Below are 20,793 nucleotides of genomic sequence, written 5' to 3'. Positions count from 1 at the left end.
ACTTCCTCAAAACACTGTAATAGATATCCCAAACATCTCACCTGACTTTTTATATAGACCCAGGCAGGAAACCGGCGTAGAGGGTCAGTGCACCTGGCCCAATAAAAGGGCACACACAATCTGTGCCATTCTGGACCATGTCTGCCCCTCTCTTATGTAAACAAATGCAGCACCTTAGATTTTTGTGGGGGTTTTGGGCTCTGTGGCCATGTTCTAGAAGAGTTTATTCCTGACATTTTGCCAGCAGCTGTGGCTGGCATCTTCAGAGGCTGGCATTTTCTCTGAAGATGCCAAAGCCACAGATGCTGGTGGAACGTCAGGAATAAACTCTTCTAAAACATGGCCACAGAGCCTGAAAAACCTACAAAAATCTATGGATGTCAGCCATGAAAACCTTTGACTTCACAAACGCAGCACCTGCTCCTGAGCTGCACGCACAGGTGCTTTAAGAAACTATTTCTCCTATTGCTATTTATTTGACATTTTAATATATTAGGAAGGAAGGAAGGAAGGAAGGAAGGAAGGAAGGAAGGAAGGAAGGAAATTGAGAAAATGAAATGGGCCACCCTGCCTACAAAAGGCATGATTTCTGTTTGTGTTGCATGCCTTCAAGTCATTTTTTGACTGAGGGTGACACTAAGGTGAACCTATTGTGGGTTTTTTGTGGCAAGATTTGTTCAGAGAGCGTTTGCTATTACCTTTCTCTGAGGCTGAGAGAGTGTGACTTGCCAAGGTCACCCAGTGAGTTTCATGGCCAAGCCAGGAATCGAATCCTGGTCTCCAGAGTTGTAGTCCAACACTCAAAACCACTACGCAATGCTGGAGTCATGATTTGTAGACTGCAGTTAATACAGTATGACTGGGTTTACATAAAACTGGTTATATATAACCTGACTTCCTTCTTCTATATATCCGTTATCTCTAAATGGAGGAAATGCCTCTGTTTAGCATTCTAAGCCACCACTTTCAAAACAACACACTGAGGAGGCAAGCAATGCGGCCTCTTTCTCCTTCTGAGCATACCAGGCCCTTCTTCTGGGTTTCCAGCTCAATTTAAGGAGTCTGGGAGGAGCTTTCAGGATCATGGCAGAGATTGCTAGTGGGAAGGGAGGGAAAAGGCCCTGAAAGCTATTGTGTTTCGTCACAAGAGTGGAGATAGGAGAAGTGGTGCAGGGATCAAGACAAAGCCAACAGTGTGCAGCCAGTTGCATCCAAGAGACAAAACGCAGAATGCACAGCTCACGCTGGGAACCCAAGTGGACTCAGACTGGGCACAAAAGCTATACAGAGTTGTCTCCTAAAGAAAACTACAAAGAGAGCTAATCCTGAAGACAAAATTATGGACCACTCCTCCTCCTCCTCCTCCTCCTCCTCTTCCTCTTCTTCTTCTATATCCACTTCCAGAAAACAAAATGGTTACCAGAAGCGAAGCTCCCAAACAAAGGAAATCAGGACAAAAGGGCTATGTGGCACAATGGATTGGCAAGACAAGGGTTGGTACTCTTCCTTGTATCAATCATTACACATTCTGGGGGCAATTTGCCTTCCTAGGATCTTGGTTACAAGAACTATCATTATCACAAAAGAAATAACACAGCAGTTTAAAAGTAAACGAACATATTCCTGGTTTCTAGAACAGTACACAAATTGCTGGGCCATGGGTTTCTCCAGAGTATCTATTCTCATTATTGAGAGATAGAAAGAGGGAAAGAGAGAGGGAAAGAAAGAAAGAACCCAATGACATCAAGTGAGACATTTCAGTTCCCACTTCTGATATATTTAGAAGTGAGTTTTACACAGGGGATGGGAATGAATCCTTGGAGACCAAAAACCACACAAGCAGCATTCCAACAAAAGAGGACGCATTATGGGAACAATCTCTGAGTGTCGTGTGTGGGACAAGTTTAGCTACTCTGGCAGCTATGGTCAACAGAGCCAGGGGCCAAATGTGGCTTCCCAGTATATGTAAGACAGGCGGCTGTCACATCTAACCATCTACACAGAAACAGAGAAAGAGTGTGTCTTCGTGTATTTTCCCATCATTCATGCATTTCACTCTGCTTATGTAAGTATCAGGAAGATATGAGGACAAAGGGAAAGGTGGCAGAAGCTATGTTCTGGGATCAAAGGATAGGACACCTGACACTGTTTTGATGATTGTATAGCTTTGTTTTTCAGCCATCCCTGGCAAGCTGCAAAGGGACAGATAACAGGAACGATCCTCTTGCCCTCCCATTTCCAAGCTGCTCCATGTGCCCCGACAAACACTAAGGTTTGGCCCAACTGATCTGCCAGTTGTGGGTTTCTCTGGTGGGAGCATTTAGTAAGTTTCACAGTGTCACAGTGTAGCTGACACAGCACTGCAAAGGGGCAATATGAGAATACAGAGTGGTGAGTGGACTGACAGATTCAATTAGAGCAGGGCATGGGATCCCACAGCCTTGCCTCTCCACAAGCATGCCAAGATCTTCCTCAGTCAATGTCCTGGAATGAAACATGGTGCCTTATATCCCGAAGAAGGCTGTGCCAACAAACTAGAGCCCCTTCACCATCTGCTCCCATTCCTGAAACCCAAAAGCTACAGCATCATTGGGCTTTCCAAGAGGAAGCCGCAATTCTTGCATCAAGAAAAGGGAGAGATGGTGTTGACAACTTATCTCCCTAACTTTGTGGGCAAGAAGCCCTGATAAAGGCTGTTGTATTGTGCCAAACTAAAGAGAAAATTAAACAGTAATTTCAATCTCAGCCCCCTCTTTGTCAGCCCCAAATAACAATCAGCAAAAAGAAAAGGACTTACAGAAACAAAATCTCTGGAGTATGCCACAATTACAAAATGTACAAAATGTAATAGGTGCACTGCTTCCCTCCTCACGTAAACATGCGTCCTCTGGCCACAAAACAAAGAGTTATCACCTTTGCAACTGCATTTAATGTTCAAGAACGACCATGCTGATACCTCTGGCACACCTTGTGTAGTTGAACCTAGCATGCAAATGGCAAGCAATGGTTGCTTTTTGGGAGCATCAACCATTGGTGTGTTGGAAAATCCAGCTTCTCCTTCCTGAAAGACCCTTTGTATAATTTTTTTTAATATTAAAAAGTACAAGAATATTACATACAAATTTCTGGAAATAAGATTCATCATTTGTCATCCAATATACATTTCCACAGTAATTCCATCCTTTGCATAATTTCAATAATAAGTAGACCAGAGGTACGCAGCCCAATACCCTCCAGAAGTGTTAGACTACAGTTCCCATATTCTACAACCACTGGCCCAACTGGGTAACTCTGATGGGAGCTGCAATCCAAAATATACTGAAAGCACCAGATTGCCTATCCCTACTTTAGCCAGTGAGATATGGGACAGAGAAGAGTAGGTTTAAATGAGTTTTACAAATTCAATATCTTGCATTCAAGGGGCTCAAAGTGTGGAATCTGCAACTGCTATTAAACCTGTATTGAACACCAACAATATGACATGCCACTTAGGAGAGACAGTGTTCCCACCCAGTCCAAAAGCAATCCAAGTGGAAGGGAAAGAACAAGTCCAAAGTCAGAGGGAACAGTGCTTGCTAGGGAGAAAGAAAGATACCACATGCGTTGTTTAAACGGCACATGCTAACAGGCCATTCCACATTGCTCTCTATACTTAGCTGAAACAACAACAAATGATAATGATGACACCCAAAATTTTGTTCTTGCTGTGTGCCTTCAAGTCATTTCCTAAGGTGATTTTATTATGCGGTTTTCTTATCAAGATTTGTTCAGAGGGGTTTTGCCTTTGCCTTTCTCTCAGGATGAGAGAACATGACTTGCCCAAAGTCACCCACTGGGTTTCCATAGCTAAGCAGGTCACAGTCCAACACTCAAAACCACTACACCATGCTGGCTCCAGGTCACCTTAAGCTGGCCTTATTACCATTTTCTTTCAAAACCCATGTTGCCCTTCAATATAAATATAGTGGGCCCTTAATATCCACTGCTGTTTGGTTTCAAGACACGCACACCCCATGGATACCAAAATCTATGGATATTCAAATCCCATTAAATACAATGGATAGTAAAATGGTATCCCTTAAATAAAATGGCAATATCAAGGTTTGTTTTTTAGAATTTCTGTATTTTTAAAATATTTTGAAGCTGTGGATGCTTCAATCCATAGAAAAAGAATCTATGGATATGGAGGGCTGATTGTATTCTGAGGACAATTTACTCAACAGAAGAACAAATATCACACTTTAAAAAAAAAAAAACATAGAACAGCAGATAAAAACAGGCAATAATAAAATACTGTAACAGGTTCACAGTAAAAAAAAACACCTTGGAAAGTGAAACAGTCTTTGCCCAGCACCAAAATGAAACCAGAGCAGAATCACAGAATCGTAAGAGTTGGAAGAAACCCCAAGAAGGGCCATCCAGTCCAACCCATTCTGCCTTGCAGGAAGACACCATCAAAGCACCTCTGACAGAAGGCCATCCAGCCTCTGCTTAAAGACCTCCAAAGAAGGAGACTCCCAAAAGCCCAAGGCAGCATATTCCACAAGACAAACCGCTCTGGGGAAAGCATTCCTCCAACACAATGCCACCCCTGAAGAGGCTCTCTCCCTGTGGCTCCTTGCCTCCATTGTGATTTGAGTGCTACCTGCAAGAGCACCTCAGGGGATTATTTCCCCAAAAGGGAAGGCAAGGGGAGAAGCAGCCTTTCCTTCAGGCCTTGGCACTTCCTTCAGCACCATTCCAGCAGGAAACTGCTTCTAAGCAACAAGGTTTTCAGTTCCTTTACCTGTATCCGAATCTTTCTGATCTCCATTTGTTCCAACAGTGAAAGGCAACTTCCGCTTCGTAGCTCTCTCCTTCACCTCTTTGCCTCCATCACTCCGGTCCAATTTTGGAGTCTTGGTTAGAGAAACTTTATCTTTATCCTGGAAAAGAGACAGCAAAACAAAGGTTTTTCAAAACAGGCAGAATATCTGTCACCAGCAAGGTTAGCTGTTCTATCCAAAATCTGAAATGTAAACCAGTAGGCATGCTCCCAGGAGTCAAAACAGCAGCTTAAAGACTTTTGACTAAGAGATTGTCTGGACTATAAGTTTGAAGAGCACATCTTGACAGTGGCCAGCTGTGAAATATTCAATCCATGTGCCAATGGATGGGAAATGGGAGTCAACTTGGCACTACTATCCCAGCACAAGATCACTGGAAAACACAAGTTCCCATTCTGAACTGGGGAGAGAGACTTACATGGACCTTACCTAAAACGTACCTAGCTTAAAGATAGACTACACAAGCCTCTTCTCAGCATCCATACCAACTCAGAAGGTCAATACCCTCTGAATTTTGTCTCAATAAACTGATTTTGACATACCACCAAGCAAGCCTTTAGACCTTACCTGGGCTTAGTACAGAGGACAGGCTTGTATGTATGTTGCATTTTTAACAACACAATTTCAGCTGACTTCTGAACGCCTTCCTTGAAAAACCTAAACATGATTTTCCAAAAGTAAACTGGGACACACAGAAGCCACCCATCATTGACCAGGGACTAAATGACTGACTACTGTCAGCTGACAATAAAAAACACAGAACTGTAAGTTCTTCACAGTAATCATATTAACGTATTCTAGCACACTCACCAGAACATCATCAGTTACTGCTCAGTTATGGACATCTTCAGAATGTCACTATGCTCATTCTTTTGAAAAGAAACTTTCTCAGCTTTGCTCCTCTGCAGATGAAGAGCTCTGTGTCATGCAGTGAGGTTGCAAGAGAGGCCTGCCTGCCTCACCAATGGCACATACTATCTCTCTATGTGCCTTCAAGTCGACTGTTGACTTGGTGACCCCATGAATTTCAGAGGATTTTCTTAGGCAAGGTATACTCAGATCAGGTTTTTACGGTGGTATAAATCCTATGGTTAGTCCCAACTAAAGGAGACCCAATGAATTAATGGTAACCTGGTATGTCAACCCTCATGCAAGTTCCATTGATTCAGTGAGTCTACTATTTGGAGTTTGCAGGCGGCAAGCACCTTCCACCAAATAGAAGTGAAATGCCTTTCCCCAAAATGGCAGGAAGATTTTCCTTGTGGCACATTACATTGTCAGCTCAAGTACTTAGAAGAGTCTGGCAGCAGACCAACCTGTTGCAAAGCTTCCCAGACATTTATAGGATCACTACTCCAGCCGAGGGGGAGGGGGAGTACTTAAGCATATGTTCTGTCCTCTTCAGCATCTAATCTTGTCTGCTTTGTGTGCAGAAAGAGATGGAGTGGAGGATGGCCAACCCTTCCATCACAGGAGAAATACAACAGTAGCATGCTTTTGGACCCATGGCTAACCCGCACCCCCTTCCCTGGATACTTCAGACTCTCTACCGTTACTGTGGGATCCCAGAAAACAACAACAGCAAGTCCCAAAGTAGTCTCTGGCTCTACAGGGGCAAGGGGGGAGCCTGCTATTTTAAAAGACCTCAGAAAGGAAGGGTACAGTTTCCAAAATCCCAGTCTGTTCAAAGCATCTGCTGCAATCTACAGCAGCTAGATGGTCGAGTCTAGTAACTTGGAGCCTTTTATGGAAAGCCTCTGACACAAACACAGGAAGAATATACTTCATCAGACACATCACAAACACGGCAAGATTAAGTAGTAGCACAGATCTTTGTCCCAGAATTGTTATTATTTTTCAAACAACAGCCTGTACCCATCACCTGGCACAATGTGCCTTCTAGACCCAAAGGAAACCATGCATATGAAGCAGCCTGCTGTCCCACAAGACTATGGCCATCAATTAAAGTACTTTAATTTATTTGAAAGTCTCTTTGTCAGAACTGCATCCTACGCGAAGAAGACTACCTTTGTTTTGCATGCATAGTCTTTTCTTGCTAGGTGCAGTTCTGACTGGTCAGGGCACTTGGGGGCATCCCCCACAGACCATCTAAATGGGATCAGTCCAGAGGCAGGGATCACTTTGGGGGTGCCATGGTTGGGTCAACTTTAACTCAATTATCATTTGCAATGGACAACTTAACATATAGTTTACCATTCAAATTTATCTACCTACTGACCTAACTTACTGATACCCCACCTTTCCCCCAAAGTTGGCAATCTTAGATGCATGAGAAACTGTTATAAAGCCTGCCAAAGTTCTCTTTAATGCTATCATCACAAAAGTCAAACAAAAACTGAGCAGGGTAGTATGTGTTCTGGCCTTGTGGCAAACCTTACAAGATGGCAGGGCATGACCTCCTGGACTTGTGAGAGATTCATCCACATCCACACTCAGCATATGCCCTAAACTTTTGTGCTCTTCTGTACAGACACCACAACAGAGATGTGCAAAACGTGTGTCTCGAGACACTTTTATTTTTGGTCAGCAGTTTGCTTACTCATCTTACTCATCTTGCCAAAGCAAAAGGGCTGCCGTTTAGATTTCCTTTTAAGCTAACATGTACAATGGTGTTAACATATTAGCCAACCTAATCCCTTCCTTGCATGAACATAGACAGAAAAGTAATTATTTTGTGGCATGCAAAACTCCCGACAGAAGCCAATGCAGCTTCCTTCGTACAAAAATCCCCTTGTTGGTTGGAGGAATGGGGGAAACCACAGAGCAACACTAGCTGCCTCACTCATAAGACTGTGGTGGATGGCTCAGAGCGCCAGCGCAGTCATAAGACCATGCCATCACTGCGCGCACAACGTTCCTTCCTCTTTCTTGGTTCCTCTGTGGCATCAACTCTCTCTGTGGGGTTCTTTAAAGGGTTTACTTCCACTGGCCCACTTTGTTTTCCTAGCAGGTTCACCATCCTACAGAAAAGCACCAGGAGACATGTTCCAACATTTGCCATATGTGTTCTAGTAAACGAGGAATATTCAGTAAATGAGGAATAATCTCTAGTGATCCTTAACCCTGTACCTTGTTGCATAAGAGAAATGCCCAACTTTGCTTCTGTGGGCAGAACCAAAAATTAAGCAATTTCCAGAAAGAGGGGCATGGTTTTAACATTCGGAAGGAGGATTTTTAAAAAGAGCTTCTTTATCCAAGGCAAGCTAGTTTTTTTCCTCATTTGATGAAACTATTTGGGTCCAATTACAAACAAAAGCACATAATGATTTCTGTGAGATCCAATATTCAACGTGGCAATAATTTCATCTCATTTTCTGGTCTGGAAAGATTTGTGTGTATGGTTTATAGACGTTAAGGAGGCACCCCAAGGAACTGGTGGGAAAAATCTGTGCGGTGGTGCATGCACTTTCATGTCCAGGGTTTATTCTGCCTCCACATTTTTAAATAACGGAGGGGAGAAGAGTGTTTGATGGACAGAAAGAACATGGCGCTTTGTGGGACACTGATGTGCTTTCTCAGACCACCTACTGATTTCTCAGCTACAACTCACATGACTAATCTCCCAGCAACAAATGGGCCAGAAAGGTGGTGGCCAAAATCCACAGCAAAGCTCCAGATCTGCAGCCTTACGACTGAACACAATGCCTTGTCCTTCCCTGCTTAAGAAGGGCTTAAGAAGGCAGTGGAGAGGTAACAAAGAGATGCTAAAATAGGCAATTCTTTCTTCAGCCCTGTTGAAATAAAATGCACTGGAGACACAATTTGTTTAGTGTTTTTCCCCCGTCCCCCCCATCTGGGCCCCCCCCCCCCCCGCCTTTCTTGAAGCCCGCTGTAAATGACTTTTCCCACATGTTTATGAAGGGCAATCTTGAGATCAGTGCATCAGTGGATTGCCTGTTTCCCAAAGTGTAACATCACTAGCCAAGACAAGATGGTGCTTCTTTAAAAATAAACACACCCATGTTCAGAAACCCCATTTCTATCACAAGGAATTAATATCAAGCTCAGAATACAATCCCAGGAATGGGGTTGCCACATCTCAGACTTCCAGAGGCCTGGACCAGAGCGCAGACAGCTTATTAAAGGACATAAGCATGTGCCAATATTCCAAAATGAGAGCCACAGTTCCCAGTTAAACCCTTGAAACCGGGATTTCCTAAACAATAATAGACTTATGCAGAAAGGTCCATGCTGAATCTCAGCAGGCCATACACAAGAGGTCAATTGTGTCAAATATACACCCCAAAAATCACAATTCCTGCATTGTTTGCTATTTAAAAACAGATTTCAATTGGGTTAAAATTCCTGGTGCTCTCTGTCTCTCATGAGGGCAACTTCGGTGAATCCCTTTTGGAAGTAAAACTGGTGACATCCCCTGCTTTCCATTTTTCTGGACAAAGTTTTAAAGAACAATCGCTATAAGTTGTCCAAACAACTTTAATAACATTTACTTCAAAGTGATGCTATGGCAAGGAAATCTTCACATTTTATATCCTGCTAAATTAAGATTTATTACACCTGGCCTCTCTTTTTATGTCTTTAATTGGTGTGTTTCAATGATGGTTAGTCTGTATCGACTATTTTGAAGGGTTTTTTTTTTAAAACAAAACTGTGATCCACCTTGAGTCCAGAAAGGCAAAGACCCAAATTGATGCAATAAACAGATGACTGTATGGGAAGTAAATGAAATTACCTATTGAAATAAAACTCAGCAATCAGCCATTTTCCAGAAGTGTTTAGCAGGGTAGCTTCTCCTCAAAAAGAAGAATAAAGGATAATCCAGATAGTTTTGAGAAGGTGAGGGTCATAAAAACAGATGGGACGGTGCCTGCGCTTAGCCTACCCTTGCTCTAAAAGACTGAGATTATTTTAAAAAATGATCACAAAGTGGGAGAGGTCTATTGATGGCCATTAATCTCAATGGCTCCATGAATCCCAGGTTCAGACCTGACCACAGGACAGTGAATCTAGACATGAAGGAGACAATATGGAAGAGCACCGGTGGTGGCGTCTGGCTGGCCACTGTGCCAAAAGTGCTAATGGCCTAATGGATGTTTGGCCTCCTCCTGAAAGGCAATTCTGGCATTCTATGGAGGAACCTACAGCCAAGAATTGAACCAACAGGTACATACAAAGAGCCCTGCTAAAGCATTGGTCCAGGGGATGGCCTTCTGCAATGGTCAGTTAACAGAGAATAACCTAGTCCCATAAAAGAGGGAATTCTACAATCTTGGAGCAGCCACTGAGAAGGCTCTCTCTGTTTTCACCAAATATGGTGGAGGCACTGAGAGGAAGCCCTCTCACAAGGCTCACATGGGGACATAGTGTCTCCCATTATCTCATCCCCTTCCAAAGAAATCTGTTCGGTCACCCTTCCACATTTGCAGCTTTGACTTTTGCAGCTTTCCCTGAGGTTTTTCTCTAGGTCTTCCAGCGCAACTCTGACAGAAGTTGACCAGAGAGTTATGCTGGAGAACCTTGAAGTTCCTAGAAAAAGCACTTCCCATGGCATTTGTAGGTCCTCCAACATGATTCTATAAGAGGTTAACCATAGAGGTGCACTAGAGGTAAAAAGTATACTGTTGTTGTTGTTTTAATTTGGGGTTTTTCCACATTCATGAGGATCCTTCACCCCAAACACTGCAAATGTGGAGGGACCACTGTATTAGCAACCATCACTGAAGGAAATCCACGTTTTCAGCTGTGCTCCATCATCATTGTGGATGGCAACGACTGAGGATTAAATGTGACAAGGAAACAGATACAGAAGCAGACACAGCCATGCATTTTGTGCCACTTCTCCTGAAGACACATCTGCACACCAAAACCCAAGGGCATCTGCATGCCCTCAACAACTGCAGTAGTAAGAACTGCTGCTTCAAAACACTCTGTAAGAAAAATATCCCAAACCAAGATGGGTTGGAATAACCAGATTAGAGTCTACTACAAGTTGATACGTATCCTATAGAAGTGTTTACAGCCCCTGACACTGCTACAGTATATGCTGCATACATGTAGTGGCTAGCCTTTATATGCAGTTTCATACGCAAGGAGCTGGTTAACCCATATTGCAACAGGGTGGCTGGGGCGACACCTGGCTTGGAAACAACTGGAGGTTCAACCACTGGAGTTTTGCATGGGTCTGGGGGTCACAAAGGCAGTGCCATGAAATCTAGCTGTCCTTTATTTATTGATGTATTGATCTCTCTTTTTCCTCCCAACACTGAGAAGCAAAGAAGGTCCCAACAATTGTCCACCAATTCTTCTCTTAAATTAATGAGAAGGATTAAATTAAAATAAATAAAAATTATATTCTTGTCTCAAGAAGAAGAGTCTTCCCTCCGTCCCACGGCTAGCTCTGGATAGGTTTTCCATGTGAAACCCCCGCAAACATACAGAGAAATATGACACTGTGAAGTCGAAGGCTTTCATGGCCGGCATCCATAGGTTTTTTGTGGGTTTTCCGGGCTATGTGACTATGTTCTAGAAGAGTTTCTTCCTGACGTTTTGTCAGCATCTGTGGCTGGCATCTTCAGAGAAAACCCACAAAAAAACTAAATATGACATTGTCAAACATCCAAACCTTGGGCCCTTATTACCTATGTCTCTGACATCTCTTTTTCTCCTAATTTTAAACTCTAAGCTTTTATAGTGTTATTCTGTAAAGTGCTACACATTACCTGAAGCTAAGTACTAGCATTATCTCCTCTCTCTGCCCCTTTAATACCATAATAGAGCTGTTTAAGAAAAAGCTGGTCCTTTTGCTGGCTTAACATGGCTGCTTGTAACCATCAGTCAGTGAACAAGAAGCCAACTTCTGTGAAATGCAAACCCAAACTCGCATGGCCACAGCAACCTTTTTACTGCAAAGGCAGCAGATTTCAACTGGCGGCTGTGACTCTGCGCAGCTGAGCACACACAAGGGCAAGAGGATTTAGGCAGGGGTTGTGACAACGCTTCTGCCAATAGTAAATGCAGCCTAAATGTCCTAATCCATTTCTATCAGCGCCTGTGCCCTCCGATGCAGCCAGGGTCAGCCTCGCTTTGCAAGGACAAAACACATGCTCTGACTTTAGCATTACAACCCTCTTGCTGGTTTTAGGCCATGCCTTGAAATAGACTCCACAGCAGAGTATATTCTAAAGGTCCCTCCTGAGTCAGTGAACCCGAGCCAATGCAAGGCATGCACGCAAGCAGAGGCCTCTGGGAAGTGTTGACAAACACAAGATAAATTAAAATCCATCTTTAAGTGTACACACACAGCAATGCCTAGAAGCAAAGGTCTAACAACCAACTGTCTTTCCCCTTAGTCATTCTTTCTGCTCAGAGCCCTGAAGTTAACCAGAAAACAATGCTATGGTGGTGCGGCCTTCTTCTCCAGCCAGTTATCTAGGCCTGGTCCCTCGTGAATAAGAAAATGCATGCTTCTTCTACACGACGGGATCAGATCAGAGATTAGTAGGAAGGGAGACCTACTGTTTTTGCTCAGTCTGGTTAAGTCCGCACAGCTGTATTTTGTGAGGAGGCAGCTGCAACCAGATCCTGCTTACCAGGTTATAAAGGGAGCCTTGTTCCCAGTACAGCTACTTGCTTAAAAGCGTCGCATCCCTTAAAAGCTTCATGTTTCATGCAGGACTTTTTATCAACATGGATACGGATATGCCCACAAGATGTCTATTTTATCTTCCATAAAGAAATGGAAAAGCAACCATTTCCAGTGACTTTCAATGCTTAGACAAAGGGGTGGTTAAATGTTGGATTGCAGGTCCTATAATCCCCCATTATGGGTTGCACTAGCCAGGACGCTGTCTGCCAACAACGTTTGGAGGGTTGCAGTTGCCTACCCCTGATTTGAAACACACAGACAATCTTCACATATTAGTGTGCATGCCCTCTCTGTACAGCAGTGGTCCCCAAACTGTGCCCTTTAAGAGATTTTGGACTTCAGCTCCCAGAAGCCTCAGCCATGCTGGCCAATAGTCTGGGATTCTGGGAGCTGAAGTCCAAAAGCCCTTAAAGAGCAGTTTGGGCACCACTGTTCTATAATAGATCCATGTAGGAGGGAAATGCCACACGTAAAGCACCCTCACTATAAACACTTTACTTACATACTAAACATCAGCAAGTAGACGCAACAAAACAAAAACTGAGCTTGTGCTGATAGGATCCTCTTTTCTGTTTTATCATTTTGGATAAAAAACAAAAACAAACAAGAGACCAATAAACACACAGTAGAATCTCTTTGTGTAAAGCAAGAGTGGACAATGTGTGAGCCTTCAAGTGTTCTTAGACAGCAGCTCCCATCAGGACTAATTAGCCCAGCCTGTTTTGAGGGATGACAATATCTGTAGTCCAGCAACATCTGAAAGGACATTCCTTTACCATGCTGACATAGAATATCACTGTGCTTCACACCACTGACCATTATCTTTTTTGCCATTTTCTGCAAATGAATTAGTGGAGTTCAGGACTATTTGGCATAAACCGACCTGCGGCATGCTGGCAACATTTCTTAATCTTAATTAGGCCATTTCTATGCCTTTGTCTCAACTTAGAAGCCACTTGTTGCTACACTTCATAATTATGCCTGAAAATCCTATATTTTTTTCTCAAAACATGTAGGTTTCTTGCAGGATCAGCTATTTAAAGTGTGCATGGAGGTCACCCACACAGACTTCCCTGCTGAGACACAGAAAGCAACTGAGTGGGGTGGAAACTGGGCAAGGCCACTGAGGGCATGGCAGAAAGGGCAGAGGCAGCAAGCCTGGCCCTGCTTCACCTCTCCTTCAGTCAGAATCCTAGGAAGGTGAAATAAGACCAGAATTACATACAGATGCAGTGATGAATTCTCTAATGTTACAGAATTCATCTATTACTTAAGCAAGAAACAGAGACACAAAATGACTCTGCCTGCCCTCCGGTTCACAACCACAAGTGGGTTGCAGGAGGACCGATTAAGGTGTGCCGTGCCTCTTCTACCTCCCTCCTCTTGCCTTCTCACTGCCAGTTATTCGACATACAAACCATGATAGAAGCTGCTGTGGGGGGAATCGATCAACTCAGAAGCAAGACTGCCAAGTTCACAGAATACGAACCAGTGCTCAGTGTCTCTGCAAAAGAACCTGTTGGCTCCACAGATACAAGGACGACGCACACCACTGTTCTTGACAGCAGCAAACGCCTATGCCGGCAGCTGCGATGTGGCAAGAAAAATTGCAGCTGGTTAAAATCTAATTTGCAGAGATTTCATTGGCAAAGCGTACTTTAAAAAAATAGTATAAATGAAAAACAGAGAAGAGGTCTGTGCGGAACGAAGCAAGGAAACCTTCTCTGTTTTAATAAATGGTACAAGCTATATGCTTTAATAAATGATACAAGGGAATTGCCTAGCCCAGTAAACATAGTGGTTTGAGAACAAAAAAACCTAGCAAGTCCCTTCCTGCTACAAAATGGAAGTCATTACTAAGATATAAAAGGAGTAAAAGAGAAAGACAGTACCTTTTTCCCAGTTTGTTTCTCCACCATGTCGTTGCTGAGAGAAAAATCTTCCGATTGTGGTGTTTTAGAACACCCACCCTTGGGCATCGTTCTGCCTTCCTTACTTGGCCTTCATTTATGCTGCCATCGCTTCATCATCAACCGTCTGTAGAAAGAAAAGAAGCACACAGATGTTTAACTATGGCCTCACAAAAACAGAAGGTAAGACTGACTGCTGTTTCAAGAAACTAAGGCTCTAAGCAGGCAGAGTGCTCACAGAAAAAAGAGGTGTCCCTTCCCCAAACTGGGATGAAAAGACACCTTGGCCTAGAGTCAAGAAGTCAAAACCTTTCGTTTTGTGTGCAACTTGATTTGTGGAAATGCATTTTCTAATATAGCTACTCTAAAAGAAACCCCTTAGGTGTCCCTTTAGTGAGCCAAAAAGGCTCCTCTCTGTGTCTATAAGGAGGTGTGCATGCACACATGTACACACACATATACACATACACACTCGCTTTGGCAAACCTTTATGTCTTGTGCTGTGTATGGTTGATTGATTAAACCTAACTCTTCTGAGGCACACAATAATATTGCATAAAGCAGTTTTGTGCCTTAGAACTATGCCTCTTACATAGAAATATTTCTAGAAGCAAGCACAGATGGTAAATGACAAAGGCAACAGCTAACATTCTCAGCACGGCTTATAAAGCGGTCTTTGCCATTCAAGCTCAGAGATGGCTTTGTACGTGGGTCTAGGTAAGGTGCAATTCAGAACCACAGCAACAAAGCTCTGTTGCCCATGCCGAAGAGTTGCCTGGTTACAGGACTGAAAAGACAACTGACATCTGCAATGCACTGTAAAAACAGTAGTACTTTGCACCCTAACAGATCTCCAACATGGTATCGCCCATCCTTTATCACTCTTAGCAAGGAGAGACCACCAAATGCAATCTACTCTACAGTAAAAGAGAAAGTCAGGTGTTTGTAAGAGGAGCTATCTGTTGTGAAGAGCTGAGAAGGAACAGCCACACAAAGATCTTTCCTCTGCTAACCTGCCCCACAAACACATCCAAAGCAGGCCTTTTCTGTTTCTAAAAGCAACAATGGGAAGAAACCGTCTTGGAACAAGGAAACTCCTGATTTCACAGTCAGTTAGGGATGGGTCAGGGAAAGGAGGGAGATCATTGTTTAAAAAGAAAAATCATGAAAGTTTCATCTCTTTTTCCCAAAATAGCTGATACAGAGTGAAGTAATGAAAAGCTAAGGGACACCAGATAGTCAGCAGTACTTTTTGCAGTGGCAAGGCATTTGTACATGAGAAGCACATAGGTCTGGATGTCTTTCTGGTCAAGAATTTCCAGCAGCAGTCCTACAGAAAGTTCAAGCCATGAATTTCACAGCAAGTCCTTCATTTTTATGTGTCTGCCTCCAGCAAAACTCTGTGGTCAACTCTTGCCAGAGGTTGGCCATAGAGGCACACTGGAGGACCTAGAGATTCCTAGAAAGAGCATATGGATCAAATCTGCAAAAGTCAAGGCCATAAATGTGGAGGGATGGCTGTATATTTACACACACACACACACACACACACACCAACCACTGAAGTTGCACTTTTCCATAATCTCAGATATGACCTAGGATTTAGAGTAAATTATCAACCAAAGGGGAGATGCCATGCTGGTGGCAGTGGGAAATGTGTGAAAGGAGCTGCCCCATTCTCACCACCGCAAGAAAACAGCCACACAGGGACTCCATGCAAACAGGCGGACACATAATAAATACCCCAGGTAACTTTGCCTGAGCTGGTGCCAATTCACATGCACTATATGCTGGGTATTAGTATGTCTACTAAGCTCCTTTGGCCACAGAAGTAAGGCAATATTTTAAAAAAGAACAACCCACAGCATGTGGGAAATAGGAACGAGGATATTCAACCCACGTAGCAGCCCAGCCACTGATGGCCAGGTCCAAATGGTGGCTCCAGTTCAAACTGAACCCACAACAGGCAGTTCAGTGCATGTATTCTGTTTGCTCTGGAAAACAATGTGGCCATTTGTAAGCAGGGAGGGTACACACCTCATTTTACATAGGCCTTTGAAAACCCCAGTTTACGAAGAGAAAGCCAGACGGATGCCAGATTAATTCCGCACCCCTTCTGTTCATGTAGCTGACTCACAACACTTGGAAAGCTGGCTGCCTCTTCATGTAAACAGAGCCCTGGCCTATTTAGCCGCTTGGAGGGAGCACTGTATTTGCACAACAATTACCAGCAATCCCCATTTTGTTCTGCAGGACATTGTTAAGGAGCTAGAAAGGGGGAGAGAAGCAGAGACACAAATGCACACTGTGTACTGTACTAACTGCTCTCCAGCTCAAAAGGGTGGGAGGGGGTGCTCCATGTGGCAAGGAACCTGGTCCAAATCCCTCCTGATAGACAGACAGACAGACAATAGATCGATATGTAGAGTGATCCTGTAGCACCTTTGAGACTAACTGAAAGAAAGAAGTTAGCAGCATGAGCTTTCCTAGACTTAAATCTGTTTTAGTCTACAATAGATAGATCAGTATGTAGAGAGATCTTGTAGCACCTTTGAGACTGAAAGAAAGAAGTTGGCATGGCAGCATGATCTTTCATAGAGTAAAGTCTACTTTAGTCTATGAGAGAGAGAGAGAGAGAGAGAGAAATAGTAGATCAGTATGTAGAGAGATCTTGTAGCACCTTTGAGACTAACTCCATTTCTACTAGCTCCTTTTCCAAACTAAAGTTCCCTGTACTAAAGACTCATCAGTGTTCCTGCTTTGCAAATAGCAAACTATTTAACAACTTTGCGTCTGTCACAAAGTACGGATGTGGGAGACCTGGATGGCTGAGAAACAGAATATAACCCCCCCTCATCTGCAAAACGTCTCTGGGACAACAAAAGAAAACTGTTTACACGTGGCAGGAGGCCAAGCATGTTGCAACTGGCCTCCGCCGAAGCCACGCTCTCCAGCCTATTCAACCTGAAAAGGCAGCCATTTCCATTTGCAAATCATTTTTATATCCTGGTTTCCATGAGGAGCCTCCTGGGGAAAAGGGGGTAAGAAAAGGAGGTGAAGGAGAACCCCTCCGGAGGCCTAACAGCCCATAAACCACAGCTGGCTTGCCAACCTGATTATAGCCAGGCTTGGGAGAGGCAGAGCTGGGATGACTGTGGGACTTGCATTTCAGCTATTGTATGCAAGCTATTGCTCTTTCCTCCTATCTCCCTCAGCCCAACATTTGTCTCTGAAATAACATTAAGAAAACTGTTTTTAAAAAACAAAAAACCAAGTAACAGCAGTAGTAGTTTCCCATTGCTTTTGCACACTTGTTTAGGGCACCCAACTCCCTGTGTACAATGCATGGCAGAAGGATAACCTAAAATGCAAGCTGAATGTATTTAAGATGTGCTTTAGTGTAAACAGGTACTGAAAGGCAATGTAATGGCACTTTGAAGACTGAATCAGGTCCAGCACACACTGCAGAAATAATCCTGTTTGAGACCGCTTTAACTGCCCTGGCTCAAGGCTAGGGAATCCTGGGGACTGTAGTCTGTTGTGGCCCCAGAGCTCTCTGATGGGGAGGCTGAATGTTTCACAAAACTACACTTCCCAGAATTCCCTAGAATTGAGCCAGGACAGTTAAAGCGGTCTCAAACTGGATTACTTCTGCAGTGTGTTTTGGACCTCAGTTTAGTGTGGGTAATTTCAAATCTCAATCCACTTCCTCATATGCATTAATGTAGGATAATATTTCAGATATTTAAGCAGAGGTACCTTTAGCAAATAGTCCTCATTTTCTCCAACTTGCAGGGTGCTGTGTATTGTGTTATAAACCAGCGTGGCATAGTGGTTTGATGCTGGACTACAACTCCAAAGGCCAGGGTTCGAATCCCTGCTTGGCAATGGAAACCACAGTCTCTCAGCCTCAGAGGAAGGCAAGAGTAAATCCCCTCTGAGCAAACCTTGCCAAGAAAACCTCATGACAGGGTTGCTTTAGGACCACTGTAAGTCGGAAATGTCTCAAAGGCACACAACAACAGCATGCTTTGTATCCAGTAATCTGTAGGGGCCCATGGACAATGCATAACTAACTATAAAGCAGTCACCGCCACTGTTATGTTAAATGGATACCAGCATCATAAAAAGCTCTGCCACAAAAGTTATTAGCAGCAGCTATGAGAGCCCTAAGCATCTTAGCTCATCCCTCCTTCCATGCTAGTAAACAGGCGATACTGAATTAGACTTTCAGTAATAATCAGATGGCTTTTGGTTTGATTAATTTTCAGTACTGAGGCCAGTAAACTCAGATCGGTCTAATTCAAGGGGCTTGAAGTCAAGGTGCTGGAGGCATTGATTTAAAAACACTAACTATTGGTCTATTTTATCCCATACAGCTGTCTCTGAGCAATCCCTTTTTGTTTTTATGGTTTTATGTCTTATTTTGTATTTCAATTGCCTGTATTTATTTATTATAAGCCCCCCAGACCACTCTGCGCTCTAGGGAGGCGTTCAAATGCCCTCTACATCCCCCCCACAAATAGCAATAGCAAGGAATAGGATGTTCTTGCATAAGATGGTTCCTCTTTGTAACCTGTAAACATTGTGGGGTAAGCTTGGCTTACCAGGAGCAGAACTTTTCCTAACATTTCAGACATGGCTCTGATTATTCTCAAATTACAAAGAGACTGTCTTAAAACATGAGGTGACGTTTACAGGAAGCTTGGTAATTGAAGCGGTCGCTTCATCTCCATAAAGGCATGGGGAAAATCTGGTTTCAAGATACCAAGGCTGTCTTTAGAGAAGCAACTGTAAAAAAAAAAAAAGGGGGGGGTGTTTAAAATCTGCAAGACACGCCAGTGAAGGATATAACTTTTGACTGTACTAAACTAGCGTTCAGTAAATAGGAATTAAGAGAGAGGAACAAAAACAAGTCACTTTGGATAGGAGGATCCAGCAGCTTCCGTCTTAGCATTCTGAACGGTACACAGGATTTTGTCCCCCTTCAGAGCTACAAATTTCCTTTAGAGGTTCTGCTGACACTAACCAGAGAAAGTGCACCTAAAGCAGTTTCGGAGCAGAGCCCTGCCAATGAACTCAAACCCTATATTTATTTCATTGCTGCCGACTCTGCTTCAGATCCTCAAAGTGTATTTGTTTGTTTTTTCAGGAAGATATTGCCTGGTTTGTATGGACAGAGGAGCAGGACAGAGCAGAATTCTCCTACTATGATCCATCCAACATGGAGGGGAAAAGGTTTGGAGGAAGCAATAATGCAAAAAAACAATTCTGCCAAACACAATAGCAGCAAAACTGCAGCACAAGGAGGCTGGCCCACATTTAGCACAACGTGAGTCATCCACAACTGACAATATTGAATTTTAGCATGTATTTTTAATTCCTTATTTTAGGGAGTTGGGAATGCATGTTCCATGGCAAAAAGGCTCTGAACAAAAGGCTTCTGTTTCTTCCTACTTTTTGCTCAGGTTCAGGACTTACAGGCTGGAAAACCACTGGAGAAGATATTCAGTTATCCATACGGGTTTATAGGCTGATGGTTCTACAAATGTACCAAAGAGATCGCCATACTGTATTCTTTTCCCAGAATGAATTCTTAGGCAAACTAGTTGCTTGTAAGGCACAACTTTTATAGTCCAAAGTGATGAAATGCTGTGGACCTTACTGTGATAAGAGAAGGAAAGAAGGGGGTAACATCTTCAGCATGCTCAAGGTACAATTATTTCCCCTAAGTTTCTTATTTCTTCCTAGGGGATTTCTTCCTAGTTAAGTAGACTAGCCCTTTACAAACATATTTACCCCGGACGAAGTCACCGCTTAGGAAAAAGTGATTTGGCTTACTCATGCATCCTGTATCTTTCTGAGATAAAAGGATGTCTGGAAAAAGCACACCTCAAAAATGCAAATCCTGTAAATAGATAAGAAACTTCCTTTTGTTAGAACAATAAAGAAAAGCACAATATAAATCCAATAAAATAAATAAATAAGAGGGGCTTGTGGCATCCAAAAAGCTAAGACGCTTATTGCAGATTGCAGCCCAGTTCATCAGACCACATTTACAAAAACGTAGGCAAAATGAAATGTGCCAGCTCCGGAAGTGTCACAAGGCTCTTTGTCCCCTTTACGGTATTTTTTTTAATGGATTTGCACCAAGGTATCAATGGTAACCGCTGTCAAGAAAATAGAAGAAGGCTATTTGGAAGGGCAGCTATGAAAGAACTGGACGAGATCGTAAAGTATAACGATATAACTCTGAACAATAAGGTGAGGCTCGTCCATGCCATCATACTCCCCATCACTATGTATGAATGTGAGGGCTGGACAGTGAAGAAAACTGAGAGGAAGAAAACCGACTCATCTGAGATGTGGTTCTGGAGAATAGCGTTGAGGATACTGTGGATGGACAAGAAGCCAAACAAACAGGTTCTTC

The 20,793-nt window shown here is 43.2% G+C and overlaps 1 protein-coding gene across 1 annotated transcript in view; it reads right to left on the bottom strand.

Moving 5' to 3' along the window:
- The window catches only part of ANKRD11 (ankyrin repeat domain 11), a 163,078-nt gene that overhangs the window by 43,623 nt on the left and 98,662 nt on the right, over nucleotides 1-20,793 (bottom strand). Inside the window, 2 exon segments of the mRNA XM_042438040.1 lie at nucleotides 4,787-4,925; nucleotides 14,346-14,490. Of these exon segments, the coding sequence (XP_042293974.1) occupies nucleotides 4,787-4,925; nucleotides 14,346-14,432 (226 nt within the window). The 5' untranslated portion in view covers nucleotides 14,433-14,490.

Source organism: Sceloporus undulatus, chromosome 8, assembly GCF_019175285.1.
Source record: "Sceloporus undulatus isolate JIND9_A2432 ecotype Alabama chromosome 8, SceUnd_v1.1, whole genome shotgun sequence".
Taxonomy (NCBI): Eukaryota; Metazoa; Chordata; class Lepidosauria; order Squamata; family Phrynosomatidae; genus Sceloporus; species Sceloporus undulatus.
Note: the sequence above shows the minus strand (reverse complement) of the source record. Positions and strands in the feature narration are given on the sequence as shown.